This window comes from Oncorhynchus kisutch, linkage group LG6 (assembly GCF_002021735.2).
Source record: "Oncorhynchus kisutch isolate 150728-3 linkage group LG6, Okis_V2, whole genome shotgun sequence".
NCBI lineage: Eukaryota > Metazoa > Chordata > Actinopteri > Salmoniformes > Salmonidae > Oncorhynchus > Oncorhynchus kisutch.
In genome coordinates this window covers 63,216,614-63,233,452 of record NC_034179.2, presented here as the reverse complement: position 1 = coordinate 63,233,452, position 16,839 = coordinate 63,216,614, and the positions used below count along the sequence as shown (strand labels likewise).

General features: G+C 40.0%; 1 protein-coding gene across 1 annotated transcript; it reads left to right on the top strand.

Moving 5' to 3' along the window:
• Window positions 1-678: 678 nt before the first annotated feature.
• LOC109893158 (homeobox protein Dlx4a) lies at window positions 679-14,895 on the top strand. The gene is made up of 3 exons (XM_020486228.2): window positions 679-1,272; window positions 4,782-4,978; window positions 12,939-14,895. The coding sequence occupies exons 1-3, from the start codon at window positions 936-938 to the stop codon at window positions 13,188-13,190; spliced, it is 786 nt and encodes a 261-aa protein (XP_020341817.1). The 5' UTR covers window positions 679-935; the 3' UTR covers window positions 13,191-14,895.
• The last annotated feature ends 1,944 nt before the right edge of the window (window positions 14,896-16,839 follow it).

Below are 16,839 nucleotides of genomic sequence, written 5' to 3'. Positions count from 1 at the left end.
CCAGAAACTATCAGTAATTACAACTCGTCCTCTCACCAAGTACAAAGTCCTAAAGAAGAGTTTCCCATTTGTTCCATTTTTGTGTGTGTGTGTGTGCGTGTGCGTGTTCTGTTTTATCTTGATGCATCTGAGCGTTTTGATAAAGTCAAATCTACAACAGTATAATAGCCACTATGTTGGGCTTCTGTGCCCTCGCTTGAATCTAGTCATGCGTAGGCTAAATCACGCATTTGCGCCAGATGGAAATGTAATGTATAGTCTTGTAATGTAGCTATGTGTATCACGTATTAATTAGGCCTGTGTACATATATAATAATTGATTATCCTATGGCATAACTTGTGCGCAAAAGATTTGTCCTCACGTAAAAACATCACTGGCAAGTTGTCAAGTTTGTTGACCATCTTTGCAAACGCTAAAAGGCTACATAACAAAATCTAAACATGCTTGACATTAAATTAGCCTAGTTAATATCTGTTACAGTAGGCCTATCTTCTCATTTAGCATAAATGGTTTCCAAATTCTGCTGCATTGACATGTCACTGCTGCCCAAACTGGAAGACCGACTACATGTAGCTTGTATTAATCAAGTTAAATATGGTTTGGCCTCGAGGCAGGATGACATGATTAGCCACCGCAACCAATGAGCAGGCGCGCTTGTGTATGCCAAGCGAGGTAGCAACAAGTCTAAACCATATGCACAAAGTGATCTGAGAAACAGTGCAGGTTTTCCTGTTCTCTTTTTAGAGACGATAAAATAAAGGGACTGCGTAATTTAGAATTTGGAGACAAACTGAAGGATTTAGGAAATAACCTCTTCGCTTCGTGCTATTAGTATTGGTTTTGTTTTTTTAGGTAGCATAACTTGCCTACTCAGTGGATATGCATCGGTCCCATCTGTAGCACTCTATGGTGCCCTTAACTGCGCCTCGAGTTTATGGACCCCCGCTCAATGATGACTATGAGTTCATTGTCGGACAGTCTGGTTGCTTCTGATCCCTCCAAATCGGCATTTCTGGAGTTCGGACACGGCTATCCCGGCCACCAGCAGCACTCCCCCGGCTTGTCCCACAACCACTATCCAGTGCACGGCTTGCATCCCGTCGGACCCTCGCAGCACGATAGCCCCTTTTCTTCCAGTGCGTCATCTTATGGCCGCCCGCTAGCCTATCCTTACCACAGCACCGTAAGCGCACACCACCCAAGTGCCTACCTGCCATACCAGCACAGTAGCCACAACAACGGTCTGGGACACACGAGAATAGAGGAAACAGGTACGTTTTTAAAAACATCCGTGTTGACATTTTGAAGTTAGTTCAATGTTTGTTGCCATTTTCAAAATGTGGTTACGGTGACGAAGGCTTATATGAACGCGATTGACTTCTAAAATTAGAATCGGGCATTTATATAGCCTACCTAAACCCAATCATAAACCTGCAAATAAACCACTAATGAAATATAGGGAAATCCTAACATATAGCAAGCAGCATTACGCAAACAGTGCTCGGACCTAAAGGTGTTATCAATAAATAGGATGTTCCCATGTCACATATGTAGTCTATAACACCTGAGCACGATTGAATATAATACATATTTTTAACGGTCAATAGTTGACAGGCTACTGAACCTCGAGATGTATGCACGGATAAAGCAAGGTACTGTTGTCGTCTCAAATTGATATGAGAATCTATTTTCATACGATTTCACAATACCTAGGGCTATATGTAGCCTATTTCGCCATTGCAATTATTAGTCTAATCCGATATTAGGACGGATGATTAGACCTAAGGCTAGACTACTTATTACTGGTCAATTTGCATTTATATTATTGGGCCGCAAGACAGGTCGGTTGATTAGCACAGTAATTAGCCTAGCTTACTCTCTATGATGATACACATGCAGCCGACATGGGAGGAAAAAACCGAGCCACTTTACATGTTGTCCTGTGGTCTCCCACAAAGCACAGGGTCCAGACAAAACATGTCATCTGAAAACCATTTGTCTTTGATGACGTTATTGCTTTTGTGATCCTACATTACTTCATTGATATTTTAGCTTACAGATACCCGCATAGGACTACACGAAAGAGCCACATCGTCAATGATCAAAATAACCCGGTTATAATATAATGGCTAGTCCTATTTGGAGTGTGAATCTGTTTGGGACTAAAAGCTCGAAGACATTCAGATAGGAATATCAACCAATAGGCCTACTCCTCTCCCCCCCAAAAAAATGCAATTATGATGAGTGAGTTCGCTTAGGGGTTTAGCAATCTATTTATATTTACACAACATCAAAAACCTGATAATCGGCAGGGAATGTTATCCATCTATCGTTGACTGACTGTGAAATCTCCACTGCACCGTTGGCAATTGCCATGTTTATCAACTCTCTCCAGACATTGAAAAGTAAAACTTTTCACCCGCGTATTAGGAAAGGGTTTGTGTGGCTATCTTACAGGCATTTCGTGTGATGGGCATGTTGGAAAGTCAAGAAGTATTTAAGGCCCCAGATAATATAAACATTGCAGTCCTCTTGAGCATTAACAGATTCATTATGTTATTCTTAGTTCTCATTAAAAACCGGTCTTAGCTCTGAACAATGTATTATTATTATTATGATAATATAACCATGAAATTATGAGTTTAATTCCAACCAATAACAAGATAATGGCCTAATAATAATAACGGAAACAATAGCAACAAATGTTATATCATCAATGATGACCATTTGTATGTTGCAATTATTTTTGGAACGCTATTAGCAGGACAATATTAGTTTTAGTGGTTTTAAAGGTGCTATTTTTAATTTATTTTCACATTGTAATTTCAGAAAATGTACATAATATATCTGTCGCTAATAGTGGAATAATAGTGTTTCACAGCATTACTTATGTTGTGATTGTCTGTGATATTCACCTATTGATTTCTCACCTGGAGTGGCATCTGTTGTCAAACTGAAATATATTTTCAAGAACAAAAAATACAGTTTTACAGCTGTTTGAAGCTGGTGGACCAAAACAAAATAACAGTTTCTGCACAGTCACACAGCAAATTGGCCAGTGTTACCTATAGTGTTGATTTTTCAGTATAACATTTATAGTGTTGATTCAGGTGTTAAATCAACACTCATTGGTGTAAAAGTGTTGGAGTTAATAACCACTGTTAAACCAAAACCACACCCATCAGTATTATATTTCCCAGCATGCTGTATTGCAGGTAGATTTTTTTAGAATAGTTTTTGCATGTACATTGATTGATGAATTAATCTTATGCTACTGAAATATAAATACAACATTCCTAAAATAATCAAATCTGTTACTTTGACTTTTTTCACCAGTTACTGAAATGGTTGTTCCAGTTTATATGGTTTAGGTAGTTTTATATCTTCTTCTACCTGACCTAGCAGTCATCATTCTAAATGCAGGTTGCGGGTTAATAAAAATTCAAAATGTTGGCTATCCCCACTCTGGTTCGATTACAATAGGAATTACACATCACTTTGCAAGCCATTATAAAGTGACTCGCAGGCCTGCAAACCACGAGTTTCAGGCCACTGTAATAAGGCAAAATTAAGCCCCCAAAATAAGTCCTTATTAAATACTTGTATTTAGTTGAAGAATGACATTTGAATCATATTCGCTTCGGATCTTCTTTGGTGAAGGCCACAGAACAAAAACAAAAAGACTGCAACAACAACCATGTCTCTGTCACTAACAAATACAGTTGTTAATTTAACACTGAAAAGTGTGGGCCTGTATAGACACTAGACCAGTGTTGATTTAACACTGGAGAATTGGCTGTGCAGTAGCATATGATGTAAGGCCTATGAGTTTGTTTATTATTCGCTATTTGAATGGCAGGCTTAGAATAGAAAAGGGACAATCAAGATTCAACATTTCCAATGCAACTTATTTAACTCAACAATACAATACAACTTTATTTCCCATTAGTTACAGCAAACAGCAGAAATATGTCTTCTGCTCATTCTCAACTGCCCCAGACAGCACAAATCACACATACAGTTGAGACAAGCACCGGACAAATCACACATACAGTTGAGACGAGCACTGGGTCACCCCTGTATGTTGTGGGGTTAAGGGCCTTGTTCAAGGGCCCAAGCCACCCAACAATAGGGAAATGTCTTAAGGATGTGAACCCAGCAGCACTCCACTTGCCAGATACATTTTTCCAACGCCTGGCCCGGGATTCAAACCGGCCGTCTTTCGGCCACAGGTCCAACTCCCTTAACCGCTGGACTACCTACCACCTACCGAAATTCTCTGCAATTATTGTTCAACTTAGCAAATCAAATCTAAATCTTATGCCCCTGTAAAACAAAAAGTGAAGTAGATGAAAGATCAATCTCCTAACGCTATTACACTGGTTGTATTATAAGGATGGATTCATACAGTGTCATGTTACTATGAAGACCTTGTTGGGCCTAACGCAGCTGTTTCCCTAAGCACTAGTTGGTATGTGCACTCTTCATAACAATGGGGATAATGGGGAGCACTATGCAGTCATTATATTCCTCATGCTCAATGACCTCTTTTGCAACATGAGGTAGAAAATAAAAGTTGAGCTCTTGCCCTTTGAGGGCAAATTAAATGGCTTAAATTAAACATGTATTATTCAGTAAATGTATGATTATTAAAATTATCATTATTATTATTATTAATGGTGTTGTTGTTAATATTGTTATTATTTTTCCAACATTTCTGACCTCAATTGGACTTCCCGGTGAAATGAAATACAACTTTTTCTTCTTCATCCCTTTGAAGAGCTTGAGAAGCCGACCACGGTGATCGAGAACGGAGAAATTCGACTGAACGGAAAAGGGAAGAAGATCCGAAAACCTCGGACCATCTACTCAAGCTTACAACTGCAGGCGCTCAACCAGAGATTCCAGCAAACCCAATACCTCGCGCTCCCTGAGCGTGCCGATTTGGCGGCAAAATTGGGACTAACTCAAACACAGGTACATATTTCTCTATTTTGGGCCCATTTTAATAGTCTATTTCAGTTATTTTTACTGATATAACTGTTCAATAAGGTGTTTATTACAAGAGACTCTTCAACACACAACGATTTTGGTGGAAGTATTTTTTTTTTAATGTGGTCTGTATAGGTCTCAATAGTTCGACTGGAATACATGTGCACGCATTACGCAAAGGGTTCACAAAGTGAACAATTCCTATAGCCTATTGTTTACTTGAGTCGGGCAACATGTCCCTCTTTTGTAAGCGTCTCATCTCACAAGGTGGTGAGAAGTTTAGTCAAAATGCTGTGCGTACCCATTCTCAAAGGCACACCTATTCTTTGCATCTGGGTTACAACACTATATGCATAAGTGCCATGTTAGATACTGTTAATAAAGGCCAAATGTCTCATCAAAAATGAGACTGAGGCTTTGAGAATTCCCACTCAAAGTAGTTGAAGTGTTGACCCTTTCGATGCTTTATTATTTAGCAAAGAGGAGAAAACGCTGGAACATTAGGTTCCGAGGTCAAATCAAATCCATTTTTATTTGTCACGTGCGCTTGAATACAACAGGTGTAGTAGACCTTACAGTGAAATACTTACTTACAAGCCCTTAACCAACAATGCAGTTTTAAGAAGATCCCATAAAAAAAGTAAGAGATAAGAATAACAAATAATTAAAGAGCAGCAGTAAATAACTATAGCAGGGCTATATACAGGGGGTACCAGTACAGAGTCAATGTGTCAATGTGCGGGGGTATTAACTTGCTTTAGTGTGATGTCCTGCCATGTTCATGGAGGTGTTAGTCGACTCTAACGGCCTGTAACTGATATTGTTTCCCCTCATCAGTGTGTGGCACACACACTTTCATGAATATTTGAATGCAACATGAATGCCCTTGGCTTCAGCTGGCATGGCAGTTCCCTGTTGGCAGGGAGGCGAGGCAGCAGAAGAGCAGGGTGTATTACTTGTCTTACTACTGTGTTATCCATCTCCTACTATTACTTACTTACTCATCTGGGCCTGTATTCACTATGGGCCGGTTTCCTGGACACATGTTAAGCGTTGTCCTGGACTAAAAAAAAAAATAGTTTCAATGGTGATTCTCAATTGAGCATGCTTTTTAGTCCAGGTCTAGGCTTACTGGCCCGAGTCTCAGAGTAGGAGTGCTGATCTAGGATACATTTAGCCTTTTAGATCATAATAAATACGATTATGGACAGGGGGGGAACCTGATTCTAGATCAGCACTCCTGTACTCTGAGACGCTTAATAATTAATACGGGCCCTGAGCTCAGTGGTCTCCTTTAGCCTATATAGCTCTTGCTTCAGTATTAGGCCTCAGTCTCTCAGCCAATGGGTTCCTTTTGCAACTAACTCCTCGCTTCTCACCAATCTCTGTCTGGCAAGGGAAGAAGAAGGGAGAGGGGTGGAACGACCGCGGCCATTTTGTCTGTCAGTAGGAATAGAGGAAGAGAGCTTAGCGAGTTATCGCGCCACGTTTTATATAAATATTGTGAGTCCCATGAAGTTTTGGGGTTCCCAAAACGAGAGAAAAATAACTGCAGAGAAATTACAGACTTTGGTAGGACTAGGTCATTTTTTATTTGGGAGAGCTTATTGCTTTCAGCCAGGTAATCATTCTATATTTCTTTAAATCTAGAGATCTCCCTCACTACGTTTGCCTGGGGACTTAAAAAAAGACATACTGGCGAATCCAAAAGGGAATATGTACTCTCAATGCTGCTATACATCAATTGGAGTATAGTTTTTGGCGTATGGACGGATATGAAATGCATTCATTGATCCTCTGTGGTAAGAGACCATTCTGAACCTGTAGAGGCCGTGATGCGCTGCTAAGAGAGGAGGGCCTTAGTAATCCCATGTAAGTGTTACACGACAGATATCTGAGAAAGCGTCAACAGGGGACTTTCTGCAAGATGAGCCCTTTATACATATGACATCTTTGTAACTGAGGGTGTCAGATAACTAATGTCCTCCAGAGCCTTTTCAAGTGGATGGCATTACACTGTGGCTTTTTGTTTTTGTGGAGCTAATTTCTGCTGGGTTATGCCAGATGTGCTATTACATTAATTGGTTTAATGTGCCATCCTTTAAATGGATGAAATCACCCTCAACTATAGAGCTTACTGACATATAGAACTACAGTATTGTGACCCTCCCATTCACAGACACTTGACTTTACGGTTTCAAAGACATATAGAACTACAGTATTGTGACCCTCCCATTCATAGACACTTGACTTTACGGTTTCAAAGACATATAGATCACATCAAGCCAGAACTTTTTTTCTTGAAAACAATACTTTTCCAAATCTAGTTGGAGAGATTATTGTGTATACATGCATCTGAATGTTGCATCAATTGGGACTTTAGAGACATGATATTTCTAGTATATAAAGGACACCTTTATACACTGAGTATACAAAACATTAAGAAAACCTGCTCTGTGTATCAAGAATGGTCCACCACCCAAAGTACATACAGCAAACTTGACACTGAGGAAAGCATTGGTGTCAACATAGGCCAACGTCCCTGTCGAACGCTTTCGACACCTTGTAGAGTCCATGCCCCGACGAATTGAGGCTGTTCTGAGGGCAAAAGGAGGGCAACTCAATATTAGGAAGGTGTTCTTAATGTTTGGTATACTCAGTGTATGTATATGCTAAATATGAAGAAGCACTTCTCGGAACCTCTATGATATTATGTTACCTGGGCGGAAGCAGGAATTATTGATTAGGGAGCTATTGATAAGGTCATATTGATGAGGGTCATATTGATAAGGGAGCTAAGTATAGATAATTGGGATTGAACATTGCTTTGTTGGAATCACTCGTGTCTTCCGGCCTTCTATGAGCAGCAACCACCTGGCAGATTAGACAGATTTAGACCTTTTTGCACCAGAAACACTGACCACCGCTCGCCAGTCACCACACATTTAACTAAGGAGAGTGGTTTCCCCAAGTTGTACGGTACACACACTGAGATTTAGTTAGATATGTGGGACAGGATTTTCTGGCGTGATTTCTTGAACTACCTAGTTACCAAACATTTCAGACTGAAAGCTCTTGTCAGCTGAGTGTTGCTGTTGAAATCTAAAACCAATACTTCCAATTATCATAGGAACAGCTACTTACATTAGCATGCTGTTGATTGACGTTAGGGTGAAATTCATTCATACTTAAAGTTCAATCCAATTCGGCATTAAAGGGGTAATCAGCAATCGCTATATCACTTTTGGATTTATAAATTCATGATATGTACCTATTGATTCTTCAAGAATATAACTCATAAATGCTTCATGAACTTAGTTAAACAGTCATACCCCATAAGAACCCAAAATATAAGCTTGTTTTACTCCAAAGGTTGTAAACAAAGTAAATGTAACTAACACTATTTAGCCTCAGAACATGGTTCAAATGTTGATATCATGGTTGGTCAATCTTTGCGCCCATTGCACTGTCTATGAATTTGATAGAGGTTGCATTTCTCCAGCCCCATCCTTCAGCTTTTCAACAAAACGGGTGGGGAAATCACTTTGTTATAGTTTCAACAGCTAATTTAAGGATGTCCCCCTTTTGAATATCAGTGTTTTTGGAGGTCTTAGATGTAGTTGTAGATCTCCCCCCCCCCCCCAACCTGCAAAGTTATGAGGACGTATTTCATGTCTTCTTATTTCTTGTGTTTATTCTTCTTCTTCTATAATTACATTATTATTGATTATTCCATTGTTGGATTTTGAGTTTGCAAGTGAGGCGTTTCACTGTACTTGTGCATGTGACTTTAAGACTTGAAAGACAATATTAGCATTCTGTCATTGAAAATGATTTATGTGAGACTTGGTTTTTGTGACATCTGCATGAACTGTTAATTCCCTTGCTGGCATTGAATGTGACTCACAATTATTATTAATATACCCATTTGAACACTTCTAGGTGTGCCCACATTATTATGTTTAGGCCTATGGGAGTTTATGGGAGTGAAATATGTTGGTTATTCACCATGGCCCTACTCTTTTTTTTCATGTTCATCAGAACTGAGCATGTGTAGGCTAAAGGCAGAGAAAACAACGTAAAAGTTAGCAGAGTTGTGGACTTCAGTTACATGACTTGGACTACTCGAGTCACATGACTTGAACTACTCGAGTCACATGACTTGAACTACTCGAGTCACATAACTTGGAGTCGAGTCTGACTTAAGTCACAAATTTGATGGCTTGTGACTTGACTTGAAAGAAAATTAAATACCTTGAGACTTGACTTGGACTGAGCCTCAAGACTCGGGACTTTGACTTGAGACTGATGACTTGAAATTATCTGGAAAGGTTTTGTAATGTTTTGCCACTCATTTTGTGGCACAGATTCTACGTGGATTACGCTACATGTAGCCAGAAAAAATAGCCGCAGCATCGCCCTTGCAAAAAAAAAACTGCAAAAGATTGGCTAGTGAAACGCACACTCGGCACTCTGATTGGACTAGAAAACTGTCAATCAACACAGGCAAGCTGTGCAAGCGAACAGATTGATGATTTGATGTACAGCTATAGGATCGGGTGCAGTGCAAACGTGAAATTGTAGGAAGAGAGGATTGAAATCAGGCCAGCAGGCAGTAGGGAACCCCAGCAATCACTGGGGAAGCCAACCCCCCCAACTTGAAAAACATGTTGACTCACCCTACTTGTTAAGAAACGCCAATGCCATCCTCCTCTCTTTCATGTTGAGGGAACGGTCTATTGTCCTAGGCTACCTGGCTAAAATGCATGCTCGCTAGCCTAACATCCATTCATGGGCATCGTTAGCTAGTTAACATTAGCCTTCTACATCTAGCTACATATTGAACTTACATCCTCTCAGGCCAGGGGCACAACAATGTATGAATTAATGGTCGGATCAGAATCGACCATTATAATGATTGGCCAGTACGGAGAATTAAGTAAAACCACAAGTCCAAATCCATATCTCCATCCATAGCTAATTTAGGAAAGGGACCATTTTAGCTAGCCAGCCACCGAAGGACAACAACACAACAATTCAAGTTTTTCTGTCAATGACATATGCTCTCAATGGGATTTGATAGCTGTCTTCCCTTGACACTTTCTTTTGGTGCGCCAGGACCATTCACAGTTGAACTCGCTCAGTTTAGCTCACCGCTGATTGGCCAGATGCTCACTGGCTTCCCTTGCCTTCAATGTTGCGGGCGGCAACAATGTCATACTCGTTTGGACCAGACAGCATCAGATAGATGGCCTACATGTAAGAGAGACAGAGGGGTGCTATTTCGCTCGCTCGGATGCTTTCCCCCTCGAGATACATTCAGCCTCTTGCCAATTGGGTAGGCTAATTGTATGGTCCTGGGGGCTAAGTGTTTATATTAGGTAGGCCTACTCCTGTTAGACAGATTTGATTTGTTTCTCAAGGACTGATTAAGCCTGATACAGAGGCTATTTCTTTTGGGCTGTTGCCTGTGTATATTTGATAAATCTACTTGTATATTTTATACGATATGGCACTTTCACCATTGGATCACCAAGACCTAATAAATCTACACTCTGAGCACATCAACCTGCCTTGCCATCAGCTGATTTCATGCCCTTACCACAGCTACAAGGTCCATATTTTACAATTACATATGCTAATAAAAATATGTTGTAGACAAAATAATGAAAAAAGCTGTCTGGTAGCCTCAATAAATAGACAAAGATTTGTAGTTGAACAGGTTGTTGCATGTATATATATTTTTTACTTGACTTTAAAACTTGTGACTCATCTCGACTTGTTTTGGTCTTAGACTGCACGACTTGGACTCGAGTCTTGACCACATTCTACTTGGGACTTGACATGAGACTCAAACATTATGACTTGAGACTTGCTTGTGACTCGTATAGTAGTGACTTGGTCCCATCTCTGAAAGTTAGTGAAAACCTGCAGGTTCCCCTTAATAATAGTGCATTTGGAAAGTATTCAGATCCCTTGACTTTTTCCACATTTTGTTACGTTACAGCCTTATTCTAAAATGGATTCAATTGTTTTTCCCCTCTCATGAATCTACACACAGTACCCCATAATGACAAAGCAAAAACAGGTTTTTAGAAATTTTGCAAATGTATTCCAAATATCACATTTTCATAAGTATTCAGACCCTTTACTCAGTACTTTGTTGAAGCACCTTTGGCAGTGATTACAGCCTTGAGTATTCTTGTGTATACGCTACAAGCTTGGCGCACCTGTATTTGGGCATTTTCTCCCATTCTTCTATGCAGATCCTCTCAAGATCTGTCAGCTATTTTCAGGTCTCCAGAGATTTTCAATCAGGTTCACTCCGGGCTCTGGCTGGACCACTCAAAGACATTCAGAGACTTGCCCCGAAGCCACTCCTGCGTTGTCTTGGCTGTGTGCTTAGGGTCATTGTCCTGTTGGAAGGTGAACCACCGTCCCAGTCTGAGGTCCTGAACGCTCTGGAGCAGGTTTTCATCAGGGATCTCTCTGTACTTTGCTCCGTTCATGTTTCCCTTGATCCTGACTAGTCTCCCAGTCCCTGCCACATGATGCTGCTACCTCCATGCTGGTGGTGGTGCCAGGTTTTCTCCAGATGTGACGCTTGGCATTCAGGCCAAAGAGTTTAATCTTGGTTTAATCAGACCAGAGAATCTTGTTTCTCATGGTCTGAGAGTTCTTTAGGTGTCTTTTGTCAAATTCCAAGCAGGCTGTCATTCTCTAATCTCCACAGAGGAACTCTGGAGCTCTGTCAGAGTGACCGTCGGGTTCTTGGTCACCTCCCTGACGAAGGCCCTTCTCCCCAGATTGCTCAGTGTGGCCATGCGACCAGCTCTAGGAAGAGTCTTGGTGGTTCCAAACTTCCATTTAACATTGATGGAGGCCACTGTGTTTTGGAGACTTTCAATGCTGCAGACATTTTCTTGTACCCTTCCCCAGATCTGTGCCTTGACACAATCCAGTCTTGGAGCTCTACTGACAATTACTTCGACCTCATGGCTTGGTTTTTGCTCTGACATGCATTGTCAACTGTGGGACCTTATGTAGACAGGTGTGTGTCTTTCCAAATTATTATGGGGTGTCGTGTATAGATTGATGAGGAAAAAAACAATTCAATTAATTTTAGAATAAGCCTGTAAAGTAACAACATGTGGAAAAGGGAAGGGGCCTGAATACTTTCCGAATGAACTGTAAATGTAATTAATTCAAGACATCACAACAACAATAATTCTGTCATCAGCGTGTTTGGGGTGACACTCTTGGGCAGATCTCTTATTTTGGTCCATTTACGAGCCTTTGTGAAATGTGGGCTATCTGAGCCGCGTTTTCCACTCATCTCCACAATCAATTGTAATTCATAATTAGATTTTACTAGAGCTGCTTTTACCACGCTGTGGGTGTTGCGGTTACATAAACGTCTCAACAGGCTCTCTCCATATCAAAATATCTCTGTAAATTCCCTGTATTGTTCGTATAATGGGGAAAAGCCTGCAATGAAGGAATGCCAAACGTATTGCTTGAGTGATCTGTAGTGGGGTTTACAATTAATTATCCTGGCAACCTGAACCCACCCACCAGCTTTATTTTGTCTTTCTTGTGAATGTTCTGTTTTTAGTCCAACGTATTGTTCTCATATGGAAAATATTTGTGTTATTCCTTGGCGCTAACAATGCAGTCATATAGCCTACAGTTATCATTTTAATAATTTAACGCTCAATTTGCCAGCATGCTGGCAACAGGCAAAGGTGCATAACAATATTATCCAAAAACAATTATATTGACAATAACAACAATGAGGCCATGGATATTATAATTTATTATTATTATTATTATAGTGAGTACTGAGTAGACTAATAGTAATAATAATAGCTTATCAATGATGATGACGATTACAATAATAGCCTAATTGCAGGCTTAATATACTAAATTGTATTTATTGTTGCAGGTTAAGATATGGTTCCAGAACAAACGCTCCAAGTACAAGAAGATCATGAAGCATGGCACGGGCGGACCGGAGGGAGAGCATCTGCACGCTGGGTCATCCGGGTCTCCGTGTTCCCCGGGGATGCCGCCACTTTGGGACGTTTCCATGGCAAATAAGGGGACGCCTGCGCACTCCGGTGGATACATGAACAATTTCGGACACTGGTACCCAAGCCATCACCAGGAATCTACGCCGAGAACTCAAATGATGTGATAGGATATGGGACAATGGAATGGAATTCTGTACGCTCTCCTCTTGTACATGAACCGCGTAGCCTATCCCTTTTAAATATAGCTCCAAGCCCCAGCTATCACATTAGAGACTTTTCAGATTTTGAAATGGCCGTTTAAAGGTCTTTTGTTTGGATTTCATCCGAGGTTTTGCCTTACAATTTATTGGACAAATGACTACATGGATTTTGCTTGGAGGCCTATGTGGATCTGTATTTTGTATGCAGTTCAGTTCCAAATAAATCCTCAGTGGTCAACTATGCACTGCAATAATATCTATTTTTACGAAATGAGTTTGAGCATGAAAATGCCTAATCCCGTCCCCATGAGTTACAAAGCAATCTAAGTTAAATTCAAACGTTTACATTTCACCTGATAAGTAATAATTATAAACTCATGCATAACCGAAATTATGTCTTTGCATCAAATATTTAAACCACACATACACACACACATATTATATATATATATATATATATATATATATATATATATATATATATATATATATATATATATATATATAAAAATATGTGTGTGTGTGTGATTTAAATATTTGATGCAAAGACATCATTTCGGTTAGGCATGAGTTTATAAATATTACTATTCTTAATATTATTATTATTATTATTAGTAGTAGTAGTAGTAGTAGGCTATTATTATTATTATTAAAGTTAATATCAAAATATGCCAAAAGTGTAAAAAAAAAGGGACTTCTACGGCGCAATAATAAAACTAACATCTCACATAAGAAAGGGTCATGTATTTTACCCTAAAACATCTGGAAAAGCAATAGAGGGTACTATTTTAACATTGACAATGATTTTATAAAATGGCCATGTCAATTAAAGGTAATTTGGGACGTAGCTTGTTAAATAAAGCTTTCATTCCAACAGTATAATTACCAGCAATTTGCAGGCAACAAAATGTCCCTCTCCAAAACTGAAAGTCCAAAGGAACTAATAGGAAAAGGACAAGGAGCATCCATCGGCTGTTGCGGCTCTACAAGGCAACGGAATCGTCATTAACCGAAATGACTTGCAGGTGTAAGCTAATTGTAGCCTATCAGCAGTCCGACACAAATAAACGAGAGGCAAAAGACATGACAGCGCTCGAGTCAAAACCAACTGTGGTGATTTTTAAAAAGTTTAGGACTAACTATTGAGCACAGAGGTGGCACCCCAGGTACAGAGTGGTGTGGCGAAAAAAACAATTATGGGTCCGGTAGTTTTTCTTGATCTGGTAACCTAACCACGTAAAGTGCAATGCCTTATGCGGTAGGACATGATTCATCTCTTGTCAAAAAAAAAAAAAAGTTTAATATGGGCTGTGATGGAAATGTTTAATATGGGCTGTGATGGAAATGTTTAATATGGGCTGTGATGGAAATGTTTAATATGGGCTGTGATGGGACCAGAGTTTTTTAATCAGGTCACATGGGTTAGAGTAAAAAAAAACTGGGAAAAGTCCTGGCTTTGGGGAGGATGAAAACCCAGTCAAACTGCAGCAACATTGTACGTGTTCATATCTGAATTGTATTTTAAAGGACTAGTGGGGGTCCTATACACGTACACAGAGAAAGCAACATGATTGGACAATAAAACACAAGGAGCTTTCCTTATGCTGATTTGCATCGTGTAGTCCTACCCTATGCAACTGTAGGCCTAATAAAACATTTACTCACAGTCTGTCAGCTATTGTGTTTATTGATTCATTCCAGTTAATCATTTTGGACAGAAAATAGCTGCCCAAGTCAGCCCAAGTTTGAATTATAAACCAAATTTGATCCATTCTGTTTTTCTCACAAAAAAAATGGGTTATAAATAAGCATACACAACGTTACAGCTTAATTTACTCAGGCCAGAAGGACAGGGCGCATAGAAGGCTAGACTTTGCAGCTGCTAGCCTACAGTTGATCAGACTGAAATATTGTCTCGCTTCCACGCAATACATGTAAGGTCGCTAATGTTTAGGTGTATAGGCTGCTACATTTATGTAATAGCCTTTGCTTGTGTCTGTAGGGAGTATTGTGTTATCATGCTTGCTAAATAAATACCAGAGGAAAGTGAAGAGCGCGCCTTGATCTTTGTCCAGCGGGTGCGACGTGTTATTTCCGTGAATCTGATTTGGTCAAAACATCAAAGAGCCTGCGGCAGCACTCGGATGCGAAGGACAGAAATTGTGCGTAAATGGACAAATGTGGCAAATCGGTCCAAGTAACAGCTCTTAGCCCCTCTTTATAAAGCTTTCCGTCGATATATTTTATTAAACTTAATCAAAAGTGGTGTGAATTGAAAAGTGGTGTGGAACTTTTTTTCAATATCCCGGCCATTGTCAATGTGCGGTTGGATTATTTTCCACAAGTGGACACTCAGGGCTAAATATGCTAACAAAATAATATTGTGTTGACCACAATGTTACCACTACGACCTACCTTGGTCTGAAGGTAGGCTAGGCTTTTGCACATGCTACCGGAGTTATCGTTTGCATCTATAGTTCCAAGTGGGAAATTTCACTTGAAGGCAGTAGTGGTGCGTTGGTAAAATCACTTGGGAAGCCAGGGAAAAAGCCACATTACAACCTATGTGTTTTGATAATTGCGTTGTTTTCTCTATAACCTATCAGTTAATTCATATGCATTACGACCGTGAAATATAGGCCTGAAGGCCGAGACAATAAGAAGACACAGTGGCAGAATAAATTCAACTACACCTTTATTTCATCAGAAAACCGGAGAGCAACCTCTGTCTAAATACGCGAAGTCCATAAAGCATATTGCATGTAACGAACAGTTATATGACCTACAGCATGGAAAAGCAAGTTAATGTTTCCAACATTTTCAGACCACTAAACAACTATTGATTTACAATGAACGAAAAGATTAACGCAACATGCAACATTTTCAAAGATTTCACTGAGTTACAGTTCATATAAGGAAATCAGTGAATTTAAATATATTCATTAGGCCCTAATCTATGCATTTCACTTGACTAGGAATCTCCTTCGCATAGAGTTGATCAGGCTGTTGATCGTGGCCTGTGCGAAGTTGCTGGATATTGATGGGAACTGAAACACACTGTTGTATACTTTGATCCAGAGCATCCTAAACATGATCAATGGGTGACATGTCTGGTGTGTATGAAGGTCATGGAATAACCTTATAATTGGAACATTTTCAGCTTCCAGGAATTGTGCACAGATCCTTGCGACATGGGGCTGTGCATTATCATGCTGAAACATGAGGTGATGGCGGCAGATGAATGGCAAGAGCATTCAAATTGACATCGATAAAATGCAATTGTGTTTGTTGTCCTTAGCTTATACCTGCCCGTACCATAACCCTACTGCCACCGTGGGGCACTCTGTTCACAACCTTGACATCAGCAAAACGCGGATATGACACCATACAACGTAGTCTGTGGTTGTGAGGCCGGTTGGACATACTGCCAAATTCTCTAAAATGACTTTAGTGGCGGCTTGTGGTAGAGAAATGAATGTTCAATTATCTGGCAACAGCTCTGGTGGACATTCCTGCAGTCAGCATGCCAATTGCATGCTCCCTCAAAACTTTAGACATCTGTAGCATTGTGTTGTGTGACAAAACTGCACATTTTAGAGTGACCTTTTATTTT

Coding starts and splice junctions, on each gene's coding strand:
- LOC109893158 (XM_020486228.2), top strand. CDS start 936: ATGGACCCCCGCTCAATGATGACTATGAGTTCATTGTCGGACAGTCTG. Junction 1,273..4,781: donor CACGAGAATAGAGGAAACAG/GTACGTTTTTAA, acceptor ATCCCTTTGAAG/AGCTTGAGAAGCCGACCACG. Junction 4,979..12,938: donor TGGGACTAACTCAAACACAG/GTACATATTTCT, acceptor TTATTGTTGCAG/GTTAAGATATGGTTCCAGAA.